The following is a 15,688-nucleotide window of genomic DNA, read 5'->3' as shown; positions in this document are numbered from 1 at the left end:
CATCACAGGGCCATGCCCAAGTCTCAACCGCCCGCGACCACCAAACCATCCCCGTCCTTTTGACGGGACACGCGGAAGGGGGCGGGCCCCCTCCGCCATAGTCCCAGGCCGCCTTCCCATCGGAGGTCGACTCAAAGCCTTTTACCCTCGCTGGGAACAACTCACGTCGGACGCATGGGTCCTTGGCGTGATCTCATCAGGGTACTCCCTCAACTTTCGGGCCATTCCCCCGGACAATCCCCCAAGGAATTGCCCTCCCAACCGGACTCAGCTACCTCTACTCCTCTCCGAAGCTCGAGACCTGCTTCGCCTAAGAGCAGTGGAGAAGGTCCCCCCCGACCAACGGGGGAAGGGCTTCTACTCCCGTTACTTCCTGGTACCGAAAAAAACGGGAGACCTATGCCCAATACTAGACTTGAGACGCCTCAACAAATTCCTGGTACGGGAAAAGTTTCGGATGCTCTCACTGCCAACACTCTACCCCCTGATCGACGAGGGCGACTGGCTCTGCTCCCTCGATCTCAAGGAGGCGTACACACATGTCCCAGTGCACCCCGCTCACCGCAAGTTTTTGCGTTTCCAAGTAGGGGACTGGCACCTACAATACCGAGTCCTCCCCTTCGGACTAGCATCATCACCTCGGGTCTTCACCAAGTGCCTCGTGGTGGTAGCAGCAACCTTACGCTCCCAGGGCCTCCAGGTATTCCCCTACCTGGACGACTGGCTAATCAAAGCCCCGTCCAAAGAAGGGGTTATCTCAGCGACCCAACAGACTATTACCTACCTACAAAGTCTGGGGTTCGAAATAAACTTCCCAAAATCTCAACTACGCCCCTCGCAGTCCCTACAGTTCATCGGGGCCACGCTGGACACGGTTCGCCTCCGTTCCTTCCTCCCCCCTCCGCGCCTGGAGGCGTTGGTAAGTCTGAGCCGAAGGATCTCTCGGCTGACCTCAGTATCAGCCCGACAGATGATGACCCTCCTGGGCCACATGGCCTCCACCGTCCATGTCACACCCTTCGCCCGCCTCCATCTGAGAATCCCTCAATGGACCCTGGCGTCTCAATGGCGTCAAGACCGGGACCCGATCGACCACTCCGTGACAGTGACTCCTTCATTGCAACGATCGCTCCGCTGGTGGGCCGACTCTTCAAATCTTTCCAAAGGTTTGCTCTTCCTCACCCCACTCCACAGCAAGGTACTCACCACGGACTCGTCGGAGTACGCTTGGGGAGCCCATCTGGACGGCCTACGCACCCAAGGAATGTGGTCAGCACAAGACCGCCGCTGCCACATCAACGTGCTAGAACTTCGGGCCATCTACCTCGCAGCTGTAGCCTTCCAACATCTGCTCCGCGACCGAGTGGTTCTCATCCGAACCGACAATCAAGTAGCGATGTACTACGTAAACAAACAAGGGGGCACAGGGTCTTGGCCCCTTTGTCGGGAAGCCCTGCGCCTCTGGAAATGGGCAATCTCCAAAAACACCTTCCTTCGGGCGGTGTACATACAAGGAGAACAAAACTGCCTGGCGGACAGACTCAGCCGCCTCCTCCAGCCACACGAGTGGTCACTACACTCTCAGGCCCTACGAGGAGTGTTCGAACGGTGGGGGACGCCTCAAATAGACCTGTTCGCGTCCCCTCACAATCACAAGCTGCCTCTCTTCTGCTCCTGGATATACTCCCCGGACCGGCTCGAGGCCGACGCCTTCCTCCTCGATTGGGAGGGAAGGTTCCTGTACGCGTTCCCGCCGTTTCCTCTGATACTGCGGACGCTTGTCCACCTGAAAACAGTACAAGCCACCCTGATCCTGATTGCCCCTCGCTGGCCACGCCAGCCGTGGTTTTCCCTTCTACTTCAACTCAGTGTCAGAGATCCACTGCCTCTGCCTCTGTTTCCCTCTCTACTGTCACAGGGTCAGGGTTCACTGTTACATCCCAATCTTCAATCTCTTCATCTGAATGCTTGGTTTCTCTCCCCCTGACTGCTCTCCCCGTGTCTCAATCAGTCAAGGAGATATTGGAGGCCTCTAGAAAAACCTAGACGAGAACCTGCTACTCCCAAAAGTGGACCAGATTCTCAACCTGGTGCTCCTCCCACAGCCAGGACCCGGTGTCGGTCCCCGTCCCCCTGGTCCTTGACTATCTACTTCAACTATCTCATTCCGGCCTAAAGACCAACTCCATTCGAGTACACCTCAGTGCGATTGCGGCCTTTCATCAGCCCCTGGAAGGAAAAGCCCTCTCGCTCCATCCCTTAGTCACTCGCTTCATGAAGGGCCTGCTGAACGTCCACCCCCCTCTCAAACCTCCCCCGGTGGTTTGGGACCTTAACGTGGTTCTGGCTCAACTAATTAAACCTCCATTTGAGCCCCTAGACAAATGCCATCCAAAATTCCTCACTTGGAAGGTAATTTTCCTACTCGCGCTCACGTCCGCACGGCGGGTTAGTGAGCTACAAGCTCTGGTAGCGGACCCACCCTTCACGGTATTCCATCACGACAAGGTGGTACTCCGCACCCATCCAAAGTTCCTACCTAAAGTAGTGTCTGATTTCCATCTCAATCAGTCCATTGTCTTACCTGTGTTTTTTCCCAAGCCCCACTCTCACCCCGGAGAAGTGGCGCTCCACACTCTTGACTGCAAAAGAGCGTTGGCCTTTTACCTCCAACGCACTCAGCCACACCGGAAAGTCCCACAACTGTTTTTGTCCTTCGACCCAAACCGGTTAGGTCACCCAGTTTCCAAACGCACCTTGTCCAACTGGTTGGCCGATTGCATCTCCTTTTGCTACGCTCAGACTGGTCTCGCGCTGCATGGTCGAGTTACGGGACACAAAGTCCGAGCAATGGCAGCCTCCGTAGCCTTCCTCAGGTCCACACCTATTGAGGAAATCTGCAAGGCTGCCACATGGTCTTCGGTTCATACCTTCACCTCCCACTACTGTCTGGACTCCCTGTCCAGAAGCGATGGCCGGTTCGGCCAATCGGTGTTGCGAAATCTGTTTGCTTAAATTGCCAACTTCCCTCCATCCCTCTTCAGTAAGCTTGGAGGTCACCCACATGTGAGAATATCATGCCTACTTGTCCTGGGATAAAGCACAGTTACTTACCGTAACAGGTGTTATCCAGGGACAGCAGGCATATATTCTCACAACCCGCCCACCTCCCCGAGGTTGGCTTCTTGGCTAGTTAAGTGAACTGGAGACCACGAGGGGATGCACCCCCTAGTGGAGCAGGAAGGCACGCATGCGTGGAGCAGTAGAGCAAACTTAAATCTTCAATCAAGTTTGCTTGAAAATGCTTCCGCATCGGGGCTCCGTAGATGACGTCACCCACATGTGAGAATATATGCCTGCTGTCCCTGGATAACACCTGTTACGGTAAGTAACTGTGCTTTCTGGCACAAGTGTCAAACCTTAAAAAAGGAAGTCATATCGAGCATTGGAAAATAATAATAATTAACTAATAAAAATAGTATACATTTAATTTTCCCCACTACCAAATTTCCCCGCCCTGCCCCACCCGGCTACTTTTTCATGCCACCCGGCTGGAAAAAATTTCTGGGGAGAACACTGTATATATATATATATATATATATATATATATATATATATATGTATATATACATACATGTATATGTATATATATATATATATATATATACAGTGTTCTCCCCAGAAATTTTTTCCAGCCGGGTGGCATGAAAAAGTAGCCAGGTGGGGCGGGGCGGGGAAATTTGGTAGTGGGGAAAATTAAATGTATACTATTTTTATTAGTTAATTATTATTATTTTCCAATGCTCGATATGACTTCCTTTTTTAAGGTTTGACACTTGTGCCAGAATATTTTTACTAAATTTAAGAAGTATCCAATTCTAGAAGTGAATAATAAAAAGAGCCTGTAAGAGCTCTGTTTTATCCTTACTGTTTAATTTTTAAAAAAATACAAATTTCAAAAAGAGTTACCGTATTTTTCACTCCATAAGACGCACCAAGAAAAAAATTCTGAACCAAATGGTGTGCACTGTACCCTGTCCCCCTCTGGTGGTCTAGTGGTAGGTCGGAACAGGGTACAGGGCACTTCTGGTGGTGGGCATGTCTAATAGTAGGCAGTCTAATGGCAGCCAGCCAGCCAGAACCCCCCCCCCCCCGGGAACTTTTTAAATCCCTCTCTCCCTCCCTAGACAGCTGTCTCAGTATTTTTATCATCCCCCCAGGTACCTTTCTAAAACTCCCCCTTCCCCCGCAAGTACAATTTTTTTAAACCCCCCATACCATTTAAAAATCCCTCCGCCATAAGCCCCTTTTTAAAACATCCCCCACATGCCTGCTGCCGCACCTTTTTAAAACATCCCCCCCCGCAAACACCCACCGCCGCACCTTTTTAAAACATTCCCCCCCCACAAACACCTGCCGCCGTCGTACCTTGTTAAAAACATCCTGGTGGTCAATCATGATTCCTCCTCGCTAGCCATCTCCTATTTCCCTGATAGGAGCAGCGGCTCGAGCTTTCCACCTGGCCCTGCGCTGCTTTCTGATTGGTTTCCGCGGGAGTTAAAACAAGGATCTCTGCGGCAGTGACCTAGTAAGCGTGAGCGGCACCCAGGGCAATGACGCCCCTCCCCCGCATGCTCCCTTTCCCCATACCTTTTTTTTTTTTTTAACTTCTCTGGCTTGAGCAGCGTGCACACATTGGCGTCCGCTCGCCCTTTGATGTCACTTCCTAGGCGTGGGTCCTGGAAGTGATGTCAGAGAGTGCGCTAATGCTGACGCAGGCAGCAATCTCGCACTGGGGAAGTAAAAAAGGTAGGGGGAAGGCAAGAGGTGCACGTGTGCACCAAGGAAAGCAATGGGGGTGGAGTGGAACACCCCCCCACACACACACACACACACACACTGCTCCTCCCAATCCCAAACACAAAGAGAAAAAAAAATCACAGACCCCCACGGAACTAAAAGCACATGGCCTTAAAAAGAAAGTGGCGTGGCGTGGCGGGTCCCCAGGTTATCCTCGTTTTTGTAACTCCCGTGGACCTCACGGATCCCGCTGGAGGGGATAAGATGAAGATACATGGGGTGAGCGGGATCCGTGAGGTCTGTGGGAGTTAAAACAAGGATCCTTGCAGATCCCATTCCATGGCCGCTTTCTTTTTAAGGTTGTGCGGTAGACATCTGCGTGGGCCATGGAATCCTCATTTACAGGTCCATTAGAGATAAACTGCAGCTGTCAAAACCGAGGTGGGCAAGATTTTTAAGGGGGGTGTGGTTAAGATCCACGAGGTCCGCGGTTTACCCAGTCCCCTGAAATCTTAGCTTCAACTCAGGAGTGGTGTTGAATGCTTTGAGGAGAGGATTTCGTCTAAAGTTCTGACATTAAACTGCTGGTTTTTGTGTTGTTTTGGAAGCAGAAAGAAGATTGTGCAATCTGTAAGCGCTGATAGTGACATAAAAAACAACAAAACATGCGAGTCCCAGCAGAAGCGAAAGTGAAAGCCTATTTTCTGTGCTTAAAAACAGTGGCATAGCGAAGGTGAAAGGCGCCCTGGGCAGTGTTGCCCCTCCCCTGTCCTCCCCACTCTACCCCCCCCCCCCCCGCACGCTTTCCCTACCCTGTACCTCTTTTAACTTCCCTGGCACGAGCAGCATCACCAACTTGCTGCCTGCATCGGTGTCGTTTCTCCCTCTGATGTCACTTCTTAGGTGCGGGACATCAGGGGGAGAGCTGATGCTGAAGCTTGCAGGCTCCAGCCAATTTTAGCTTGGCAGTATTTTACCGCCTGATTATCAGAGCAGCTCACTGTGGTCTTTTTTAAGCTCCCCAGCAGCTTTGACTCTGCCATGCAAATGTATTACAACAAGATCATTAGTATTAAAACGGTAGTCAAATGGGCTCATTAATATTTAAATGAGCACTCTGGGTGATTCTCCAAGTGTGGCGCAAAAAATTACTGGCTGGTAAAAGCACATCTCAGGAGTGTGTTTCTGGCTGTGGCTCATGATAATACTTTTTTTAAAAATACACCATACATATAAATTATAGTAGTATAAAAGTTTGGGTGAAAATAAATCTTATAAGCTTGCATGGCAAGACACATGTGACACACGCCTATGATGTGTGCATATATTGCTCTCCAATAAGGCCTGTCCATGAAATGCATGCCTACGGCATAGCTTTTCCCAGCACATGCGCACATTTATGTCTCTTTCCGTGGGCTATTATGCGCATGTGCCAATCGCTATCAGCAGCGACTCGTCTCATGTAAATTTGGTGACCCTCCGTGAACCTCTGCAAACCTCATTTACATGTGTGGTTCTCTGAGGATGTCTCATGTTTTTGAAATTATTACATTTACGGCCATGACAGCGGCTCGGCGGATTTTGCTGGTGATATTAGAGAATCTGGCACCTAGTCTTCTGTGCTGTTGTTGTGATATGGGATTTACACTGTTGGCTTAGTACCAGAGTTTTGAGCATCACCCTCCTCCCTCTCCTTCTCCATCCCCTGCTTCAGTAGTCCACAGAACCATGGCTAAGGGCTAGATTCACTTAGCCCACTGATCAAGTTCCGACCACTTAGCAACCCCTTTGCGACTCGATTTCCCTCCTACCTGATTCACTAACCTCATTCCCGATCATCCTCTGATACACCCATGAAAATGAGGGGGAACAGCATTCAAATGTAGGCAGGCAGCGATTCACTAAAAAAAAAAAAAAAAGCAATATCGACTGGGCTGGCCGATCAGCAAACAAGCGACTGCTGGGGACCAGTCATTCAGTGATTTCCGACTGCATATCCTGCTCTGTGCCCCGAAGCCGCAATTCTCCTGCTGCCCTGCTCTTCCTCGAAGCCACGATTCTCCTGCACCCTGCTCTGCCCCGAATCTCCTGCTCTGTGCCCCGAAGCCACGATTCTCCTGCCGTCCTGCTCTGCCCCGAATCTCCTGCCCTATTCTCCTCGACTCTCCTGCCTTTCTCCGCTGTGCAAGCCTGTGGTTTTAACCCACGGATTTAAAGTGGGTTAAAACCACGTGCTCGCAAAAAGTTAAAAAAAGTTTTAAAAAAGTAAAATTTAGCTCTGCCAGGCGGTTGGGGGCGTGTTTCCTATCGCTCTCATTTGCATGAGGCGATTCTTGAATCAGCCCCCCCCAGACACAGATTGGATCTTATCCGTGCCCTTAGTGAATCTAGGCCTACGTCCTAGCTGTCTCTTCCCTTCACCTCCCCCCATGGTGAAAGTATATCTGGAAATTTGGAAATGCCACAGGAAATGTGCTACATTTTTGGTTGATGTCTCTGAGGAAATATTAGTTTTGATCTTAGATTTCAATGTTAGACATAGTGGTGGCTGCAAAAAGCCCTAAGGATTGTCATATTTAATATTTTGATCTCTCATGGAGTACATTGCAGGGATTCTTTTGAGAAACAGGAAAATTTGGAAAAAGGGGTGGGGGGTGGGAAATACCTGCACATATAGCAGACACTTGAGTGCATTTGTAGCTGAAAACGGTTAATATTAGAATCTAAAATAGACCACTATGCTGTTTTCCGCAGACCATGTCCAGTTTTGCAATTTGAAAATTATGGCTTTGAGGGCCAAAGAGGAGCAGTGTGGGAAATCACTCCTGTAACTTCCTAGTGTTTGCTATAGTAGAAAACAGTCAGGAGCAATGAGTAGTAATACATTTGGACTGCTTAAATTAAGAGAAGCTAATCTGTTCTAATAATCTGGACTGGGAAGGGCTGAGCTGCTCTTTGAGACAGGGCCAGAAATTGTCTTTATAGGCAGAAGAACTGAGTGAACTCGACCTGTCTGGTATATAAGCATTGTTAGAAGCCGAGCTGTCCTCTATACAGACAGGTGACAGAAACTAATTTGTCCCATATAGACAGAACAGAGAGGCAAATGGAACTGTCCCCTTTAGGTAGGGTTGACCAGACAGGAAGAACAAAGAGAAATTGAGTTGCATCCTTTAAGTAACGTTTAGTTGTCCCATATAGGGAGAACAGAGAGAAATGGAGCTGTTGCTTGTAAGTAGGACAGGGCTGTCCCGTATAAGCAGAACAGAGAGAAACAGAGCGCCCCCCCACTCAGTCCCTTCCCGTACCGTAGGCAGGATTAAGCTGACCACTTAGGACGGACTAAAAGATTAAACGAACTGTGTGCCTCTTCTCGAGACAGCCTGGGCTGACCCTTGTGTGTCTGTCCCTTGCAGACGGTGCGTGTCCAAGGCAATGATATCTCCCACCGGCTGCGGCTCTCAGGCGTCAGGAAGCAGGATGAGGGCTTGTATGAGTGCCGGGTGTCGGACTACAGTGACGACGAGACCCAGGAGCACAAGGCACAGGCGATGCTGCGGGTCCACTCCCGCTTCAACCCGCCCGACATGCAGGCAGCCGAGGCGGTGTCTCATATCCAGAGCAGCGGCGCCCGCAGGTTCAGCTCAGGCGGCCGCTCTACCTCCGAGCCTGCCGGCGACAAGCGGCCCAGGCCCCCGGGACCAGAGCCGGCTCCAGCCTCCACCACGGCAGCAGCCTCCTCAGCCTCCCCTCCACCAGGCAAGGCAGCGATCCTGAGGCAGCAGCACGGGTCAGGTAAGCGCTGGCTGAGTTGGGTGTGCAATGCCACCTAGTGTACACACTGGATTATTACAGAAAGGAGGGTGTGGGGCAAAAGTCTTCAAAAATCACTTGTAAAAATAAGGCTGTGCATTGGAGCTATGGAGATGAGGCTGGTTTCTGTTTGTTGTTGGGTTAAGTCTGGCAATTATAATTAAACATCTTTTAATAATAATAATAATAATATTTTTAAAAACCCCAGAGCATATAGACATGGATCTAGATACCTATAAAGATGGACCCCTTCATGATTTGCTGGTCAAGGAAAATTTCCTTTTCCAAATGCAGCCTCACACTGTCAGTTGCTATGTCACAGCTCAGACAATACTGTGAGTCAAATGACTATCTCTTCTTCACAAAATCAAATCTGGCCTTTTTTGAATTTCCAGTGTTTGAAGTTGAGAATTTGCAGACTGATTTTATTTCTTCAAAATAATTTAAGAGGACAAAAATTCCCATAGGCTTCAAGCACCTACTAAAGCAGTGCTTCTTAATCCAATCCTCCAGGCACACCCTGTCAGTCAGGTTTTCAGAATATCCACAATGAATATGCATGCGATAGATATGCATACCAAGAAGGCAATGCATGCAAATTTATCGGTGCTATCCTGAAAGCCCTACTGAGGAGTGGGTTGAGAAGCACTGTGCAGAAATAATCTTAATTATGCTTTATCATTTTCTTATCAAAGGAGTTAATCCTGCTTCATTGGCGGTGGTGCGGTCTAGTCTTGCTAATGAAGTTGGATGGCAGAGCCTTAACTTCTGGTATTATATAGCTCCTCCATCTCTACTGAAAGACCCATAAGGGACCATCCTCAGCTCATGACTCTTTTTTTTTATATACTTAGGTCTGAGTTAAAAGGCATTTGGGACCTCAAAGCATCCATTTATTCTACCCCATCAGCCTTCAAAATGTGATCAGTTAATAATATTACAGTTCTCACTGAGAATACTTTTAAAAGCTACTGTTTCAAGTTTTCTAAAGCTTGATATGTTTTTTTTCTTATTCTATAACATATGGCTATTGTGGAAGATGTGTTTCCATCTTAGACAGAGAATGTGCTGTAGTTAGAAAGTAATAAAGAATAAAAGCGTTTAAGAGGCTTAAGGCAGTGATCTTCAATGCACAGCCCCAGGACCACATGAGGCTCTCAAAGTCCTCCATTGTGGCTCTCAAACAGTGGCTGAAATGCTCCTCAAATCCTGTAAATTTGTTATTTTAAATGTTGCTCACTTGAAATAGTAACTGCAAACTGTGGCATAGTGAGGGTGAGAGGCGCCCGGAGCGCCCTCTTCTCTGCCCCCCCCCCACCTCCTTATACTCCTTCCCCGCCCCTTCCTGCCATGTAGGTGCCATTCCCTTCCCCGGTACCTCTGTAACATTCCTGGCATGAGCAGTAACCTCCAAGCTGCTGTCGCGCCAATATCAGCTCTTCCTCTGATGTCACTTCCTAGACACGGGTCCAGGAAGTGACATTAGAGGAAGAGCCGATGCTGGCGCAACAGCAGGTTGGGGGTTGCTGTTTATCACAAAAAGAAAAAAATATATAAAAGAAAAATATGGGAGAGAGAGAGAGAGGGAGGAGAAACAAATGATTAAATGACTTGGATCGTTGGAGCGAGCACTGAAATAGATGTGCGCTATAGGAGGTCCCATGATCATTTATCATCTAAGGGCTCCTTTTACAAAGGTGCGTTAGGGCCTTAACGCGCGGAATAGCGCGTGCTAGCCGCTACCGCCTCCTTTTAACCACTGTGTACTTGTTAAGCAATATAGGGTAAACACCAAAAAGCTTGGAAATGTTTTACCATTCAATAGTTACAGTCCTATAGGTAAAGCAAGTTCCTCCCTATTTACCCTGGATACTTTGGGCTCCTTTTACTAAGCTGCACTAGCGGTTTTAGTGCACGCTAGACGCTAACACCTCCATTGAGCTGGCGTTAGTTTTTCCGCGTTGCGCGGGTGGCAGCGCGCGCTAAAAATGCTACCGCAGCTTAGTAAAAGGAGCCCTAAAAGTCTGATGTTTGAGTATTCAATGATTATTTGTGCCAGATTATGAGAGTTTTTAGATATTGTTCTGGATTGTGATATAGGGTGAATAAGCAGAAAATCTTTTTTTAATATCCTGATGAAATTGTAATCGAAGTGGGTAGAAGGTCTCTGCTTAAGGTATCAAAGAAATCCATACTACCCTTTTTTTTGCTATATAAACATAGAAACATAGAAGATGACGGCAGATAAGGGCCATAGCCCATCAGGTCTGCCCACTCTACTGACCCACCCCCAAGTCTACTATCCTAGGGATCCCACTCCCGGTGACAGGTTCCCTTGGCTTAATCCTCTAAGGGATCCCACATGGGCATCCCATTTGCTCTTAAATTCTTGCACGCTGTTTGCCTCGATCACCTGCACCGGGAGCTCGTTCCAAAGATCAACCACTCTCTCGGTGAAGAAATATTTCCTGGTGTCGCCATGAAATTTCCCGCCCCTGAGTTTGAGCGGATGCCCTCTTGTGGCTGAGGGTCCTTTGAGAAAGAGAATCTCTTCTTCCATCTCGATACGGCCGGTAATATACTTAAGCGTCTCGATCATGTCTCCTCTCTCCCTACGTTCCTCGAGTGAGTACAGCTGCAGATTTTTCAGCCTTTCCTCGTACTATAGATCCTTGAGCCCTGAGACCATCCTGGTGGCCATCCGTTGCACCGACTCTACTCTCAGCACATCTTTTCGGTAGTGTGGCCTCCAGAATTGCACATATAGTACTTCATCCTGGGAGCATGAACATTTGTGACAGAGAAGCGGAGGCAGTGTATGCAAAGTTCTCTCGTACATATTCTTTATGGAGATCCTGAAAACTAGACGTTAGTTTTTCCACGTTGCGCGGGTGGCAGCGCGCGCTAAAAACGCTACCGCAGCTTAGTAAAAGGAGCCTTTTGCCACTCTGCTGGATTAAATGGCTCTTCTTTTTTTCTTGAGAACCAATAAAATACATATATGTGGTTTACATATGAACTTAGAAGACCATTCCAGGTGTATACTATCCAAGTTAAGGTAAAACTCTCCACAGTTTGAAGCAAATCTATAGTATATGGGCTGGTTTATTTCCTGAGAGAAGGAAAGTGGAACAAGTGGATTCCGTGCCTGTTAGTCTTCTAATTTTTTAATTTTATTAATTTGGATTTTACTCACTCTTTTTTCAGTACTAGCTCAAGGTGGGTTACTTTCAAATACACTACTACTACTACTATTTATCATTTCTATAGTGCTGAAAGGTGCTGTACATTTAATATAGATGGTCCCTGCTCAGAAGAGCTTACAATCTAATTTGGACAGACAAACGGGACATCTCAGGGTTGGGGAGATTTTGGTAGAGGAAATGATACAATGGGTATATGTATCTGACAGCAGTGAGTGGGAGTTAAGAGTTGAAAGCAGTTTCAAAAAAAGTGGGCTTTTAGCTTGGATTTGAATACTGCTAAAAATGGAGCATGACGTATCGAATCTGGCAGCCTGTTCCAGGCATACGGTGTGGAAAGAAAGAAGGGACAGAGTCTGGAGTTGGCAATGGAGAAGAAGGGTACAGATAAGAGGGACTTGCCCGATGAACGGAGTTCATGGGGGAGCATAGGGGGAGATAAGTGAAGTGAATTATTGGGGGGCTACAGAGTGGATGAACTTGTAAGTCAGTAAGAGGAGTTTGAACTGTATTCGGAAACGGATGGGTAGTTCCTTGATCCGGAGGGCTCACAATCTAATTTTTTACCAGGGTAATGGAGAGTTAGGTGATTTGCCCAAGATCACAAGGTACAGCAGTGAGATTTGAAGCAAGCACCCCTGGATATCATGTCTGGGGGCTCTAACCACTAAACTACTCCACTGCTCCTCCACTCTTCCTAGGGTTACCATATGGCTCCAGAAAAAGGAGGATGAATTGAGACATCCGGGTTTTACTTCCATTGCTTTTAATCCATTCTCTTTTTTTCTGGAGCCATATGGTAAGCCCAACTCTTCCAACCCTGGCTCTACCCTCAACCAGTCCAAATAAAAAGACTTTTGTGTAGACCACCAATGCTTTACCCAAACCAAAATTTACACCTGCATATTTGCATGTATAGGGTTACCATATGGCTCCAGAAAAAGGAAGATGGATTGAGACATCCGGGCTTTACTTCCATTGCTTTCAATGGCAGTAAAATCCGTATGTCTCAATCCCTCCTCCTTTTCCTGGAGCCATATTATAACCCTATACGTATCTCATGCATATTCGCAGGGCAGGAAACAGACAGCAGATCCCAGAGATCAGGATGTAGAGAGATGTAGGGATCAGAGAATCCAAAGATTGGAGAGCCAGGGAAGGAGCAGAGGAGCACAGTGGTGTCCATTTGAAGCAAAACATGTGCTTGGCCTAGAGTTGCCCAACTAACACAAGCCCAGTTGAGGAAAAACAATAATATCAAACCACACTAAACTAAACCTTAAGTTTGTATGCTGCATCATCTCCATAAAGATAGAGCTCGGCATGGTTTACAGGTAAATTCAATAAATGAGGGAAGGACATAATAAGAAATTAGAGGTTATGAAGAGGATAGCTAGCTTTACATTTAAAATAGATAGCTTTACATTTTGGAGAAAAGCCAGGTTTTCAGATGCTTTTGGAATAATTGGGATGAGCCTAGGTTCAGCAGTGGGACAGGAAGGTTATTCCAAATCTCAGTGAATTTGAAGAAAAGGGATTTCCCTAATTTACCTGCATACATGACGCCTTTTAACGAGGGGAAAGATAGTTTGAATTTGTGGGCGGATCTGGTAGTGTCAGGTCTCGAAGAATTCCAGGATAGTGGGATTAGGGGAGGAAGAATGCCATGTAGGATCTTGAATATTAGGCAGGTACATTTAAAGTGAATCCTAGAAATCATTGGAAGCCAGTGAAGTTTTGACAGAAGCGGGAAAACATGATCAAATTTACTTTTTGCGAAGATCAACCTAGCCGTAGTGTTCTGGATCCGCTGAAGTCTTTGAAGATTTTTCTTGGTTAGACTTAGATAGATGGAATTACAATAGTCCAGTCTGGAAAGAATGATTGATTGTACAAGGATAGCAAAATGTTGTTGGCGGAAGCAGGATCTCACTTTCCTCAACATGTGAAGACTAAAAAAACATTTTTTTACCAGAGAGTTGAGATGATCATTAAAGGAAAGTGTAGAGTCAATAATGATGCCCAAAACTTTGCTTGAGAATTCGATCTGCAGTGTGGGACCAGAAGGTAGTGGAATGAGAATGGGTAACTGATCTAATTTTGGGCCAAGCCAGAGTAGTTTTGTTTTGGACTCATTCAGCTTCATTTGTACAGAGAAGGCCCAGGATTGAAGTTTCGTTATGCAAGCTGTTATATTTTTGGTGAGGTTCGAATCTATTTTGAGAAGGACAAGGATGTAATCTGCATATGTAAATAGAGTTTCAAAGGGAGATAGATGGAAGAATTTCAAAGAAGACATATAAATGTTGAAAAGAATAGGGGACAGAGGTGATCCCTGGGGAACACCACATAGCTGACTCCAAGGAGAAGACATGGTTCCATTCATGTTAACAGTGTAAGAGTGGGATCGTAAAAATTTCGAGAACCAGTCTAAGAATCAATGCCTATCTCAGAAAGTTGGTAAATTAGGATATTGTGGTGGACAACATCAAAGGTCGCAGATAGATCGAATTGTAGAAGGATAGCAAACTTATTACGAGATTGAAATTGTTGGATCTTTGAAATTAAAGAGGCCAGCAGGGATTCAGTGCTGAAATTGGGTCTAAAGCCATATTGGCAAGGTAATAGAATGGAGAATCTCTCCAAGTAAGATGAGAGCTGAGTGGATATAATAGCCTCGAGCATTTTGGTCAGGAGAGAAATATTTGCTATAGGACGATAGCTGGAAGGGGAGGATGGGCCTAGATCAGCTTTTTTCAGAAGTGGGGTCAGGGCACTCTCAAAAAGTTTACAGCACATTAAACACATAAATCATGCAAAACACGTGGGGCTGTTTGAAAGATACTTATATTTTCACTGGGAATATGGCAAACGGAAACCTCCAAGCGAACAACTTAAAAGGCTTTTACAGTGAAAATTACAACAAGGTAGGAAAAAGCCTCAGATCCCCTCCTCCACCAAACCAACTGCCAAGGTTGTAAACAAGGGGAGGCTAAGCGGGGTTAAACTTAAATCACTGGCATAAAAAACATCTTCGTTTAATATTTCACTAAGGGAAAGCCTTGAGCAATGCAAAGGGGTCTCCAATTTACCAACAATTTACCGGGAAAATAAATATCTGTTGGCAACTAATGCTCAAATAGTCACAATGGAGCAATGCTCGTCTGAGTTGGAAAAAAGCAAACCACACATCCTATTGGGAAAATCTGGACCCCTAGCCCTGCCCTGCCCCCCCCCCCCCCATGCTCCCCACTGCCTGCTCTTGTCCGCCAATCGCATCGTGCAGGGTGGCTTTTCAAAACCCAGACAACGTGTTAGGTTTTGAAAAGCCATCCGGACCCCCAGACATGTCCTCAAAAGGAGGACATGCCCTGAGAAATCCAGACGTTTGTTAACCCTAGCTTGGCCTAGGTATTTGGTTCCCTCGGTGTCAGGTCAAAAGCGTGCCGGGACAAAGGCGCGCCCAGACAATTGAGCGCAGCGCAGAGGCGCACACCGCTCAAAATTACTGTTTTTAGGGCTCCGACGCACCGCATTGTGGGGGCGTTGTGGGGGGAAAAAGTTAAGTTTACAGTAAAATGTGGAGGGTTACAACCCCCAAACCCCCCCATAACGCCGGCGCGATGTCTATTAAGTAAACTGGGGGAGTTCCCCAACAAAACCCCCCCGTCGGAGCCCCTTAAAACAGTAATTTTGAACGGCGCTGCGCTCAGTTGTCCGGGCGCGCCTTTGTCTTTCGCGCCGTTGTCTATGAACCGGTTCCCTCAGCAGTGGCTAGTGTAGCCTATACCTAAATCCTGGCCTTCATATTCATTGTGGATATTCCGAAAACCCAGCTGGCTGTGGGAACATTAAGACAGGCTTGGAAAGTC

At 47.3% G+C, this 15,688-nt stretch overlaps 1 protein-coding gene across 2 annotated transcripts in view; it reads left to right on the top strand.

The window, feature by feature from the left end:
- Positions 1-15,688, top strand: part of VSTM2B (V-set and transmembrane domain containing 2B) — a 122,644-nt gene that overhangs the window by 10,798 nt on the left and 96,158 nt on the right. For both annotated transcript variants that reach the window (XM_033943508.1, XM_033943507.1), the window contains exon 4: positions 8,217-8,595. In XM_033943508.1, coding sequence (XP_033799399.1) covers positions 8,217-8,595 — 379 coding nt within the window. The remainder of the gene's footprint in view (positions 1-8,216; positions 8,596-15,688) is intronic.

Source organism: Geotrypetes seraphini, chromosome 4, assembly GCF_902459505.1.
Source record: "Geotrypetes seraphini chromosome 4, aGeoSer1.1, whole genome shotgun sequence".
NCBI classification, from domain to species: Eukaryota; Metazoa; Chordata; class Amphibia; order Gymnophiona; family Dermophiidae; genus Geotrypetes; species Geotrypetes seraphini.
Note: the sequence above shows the minus strand (reverse complement) of the source record. Positions and strands in the feature narration are given on the sequence as shown.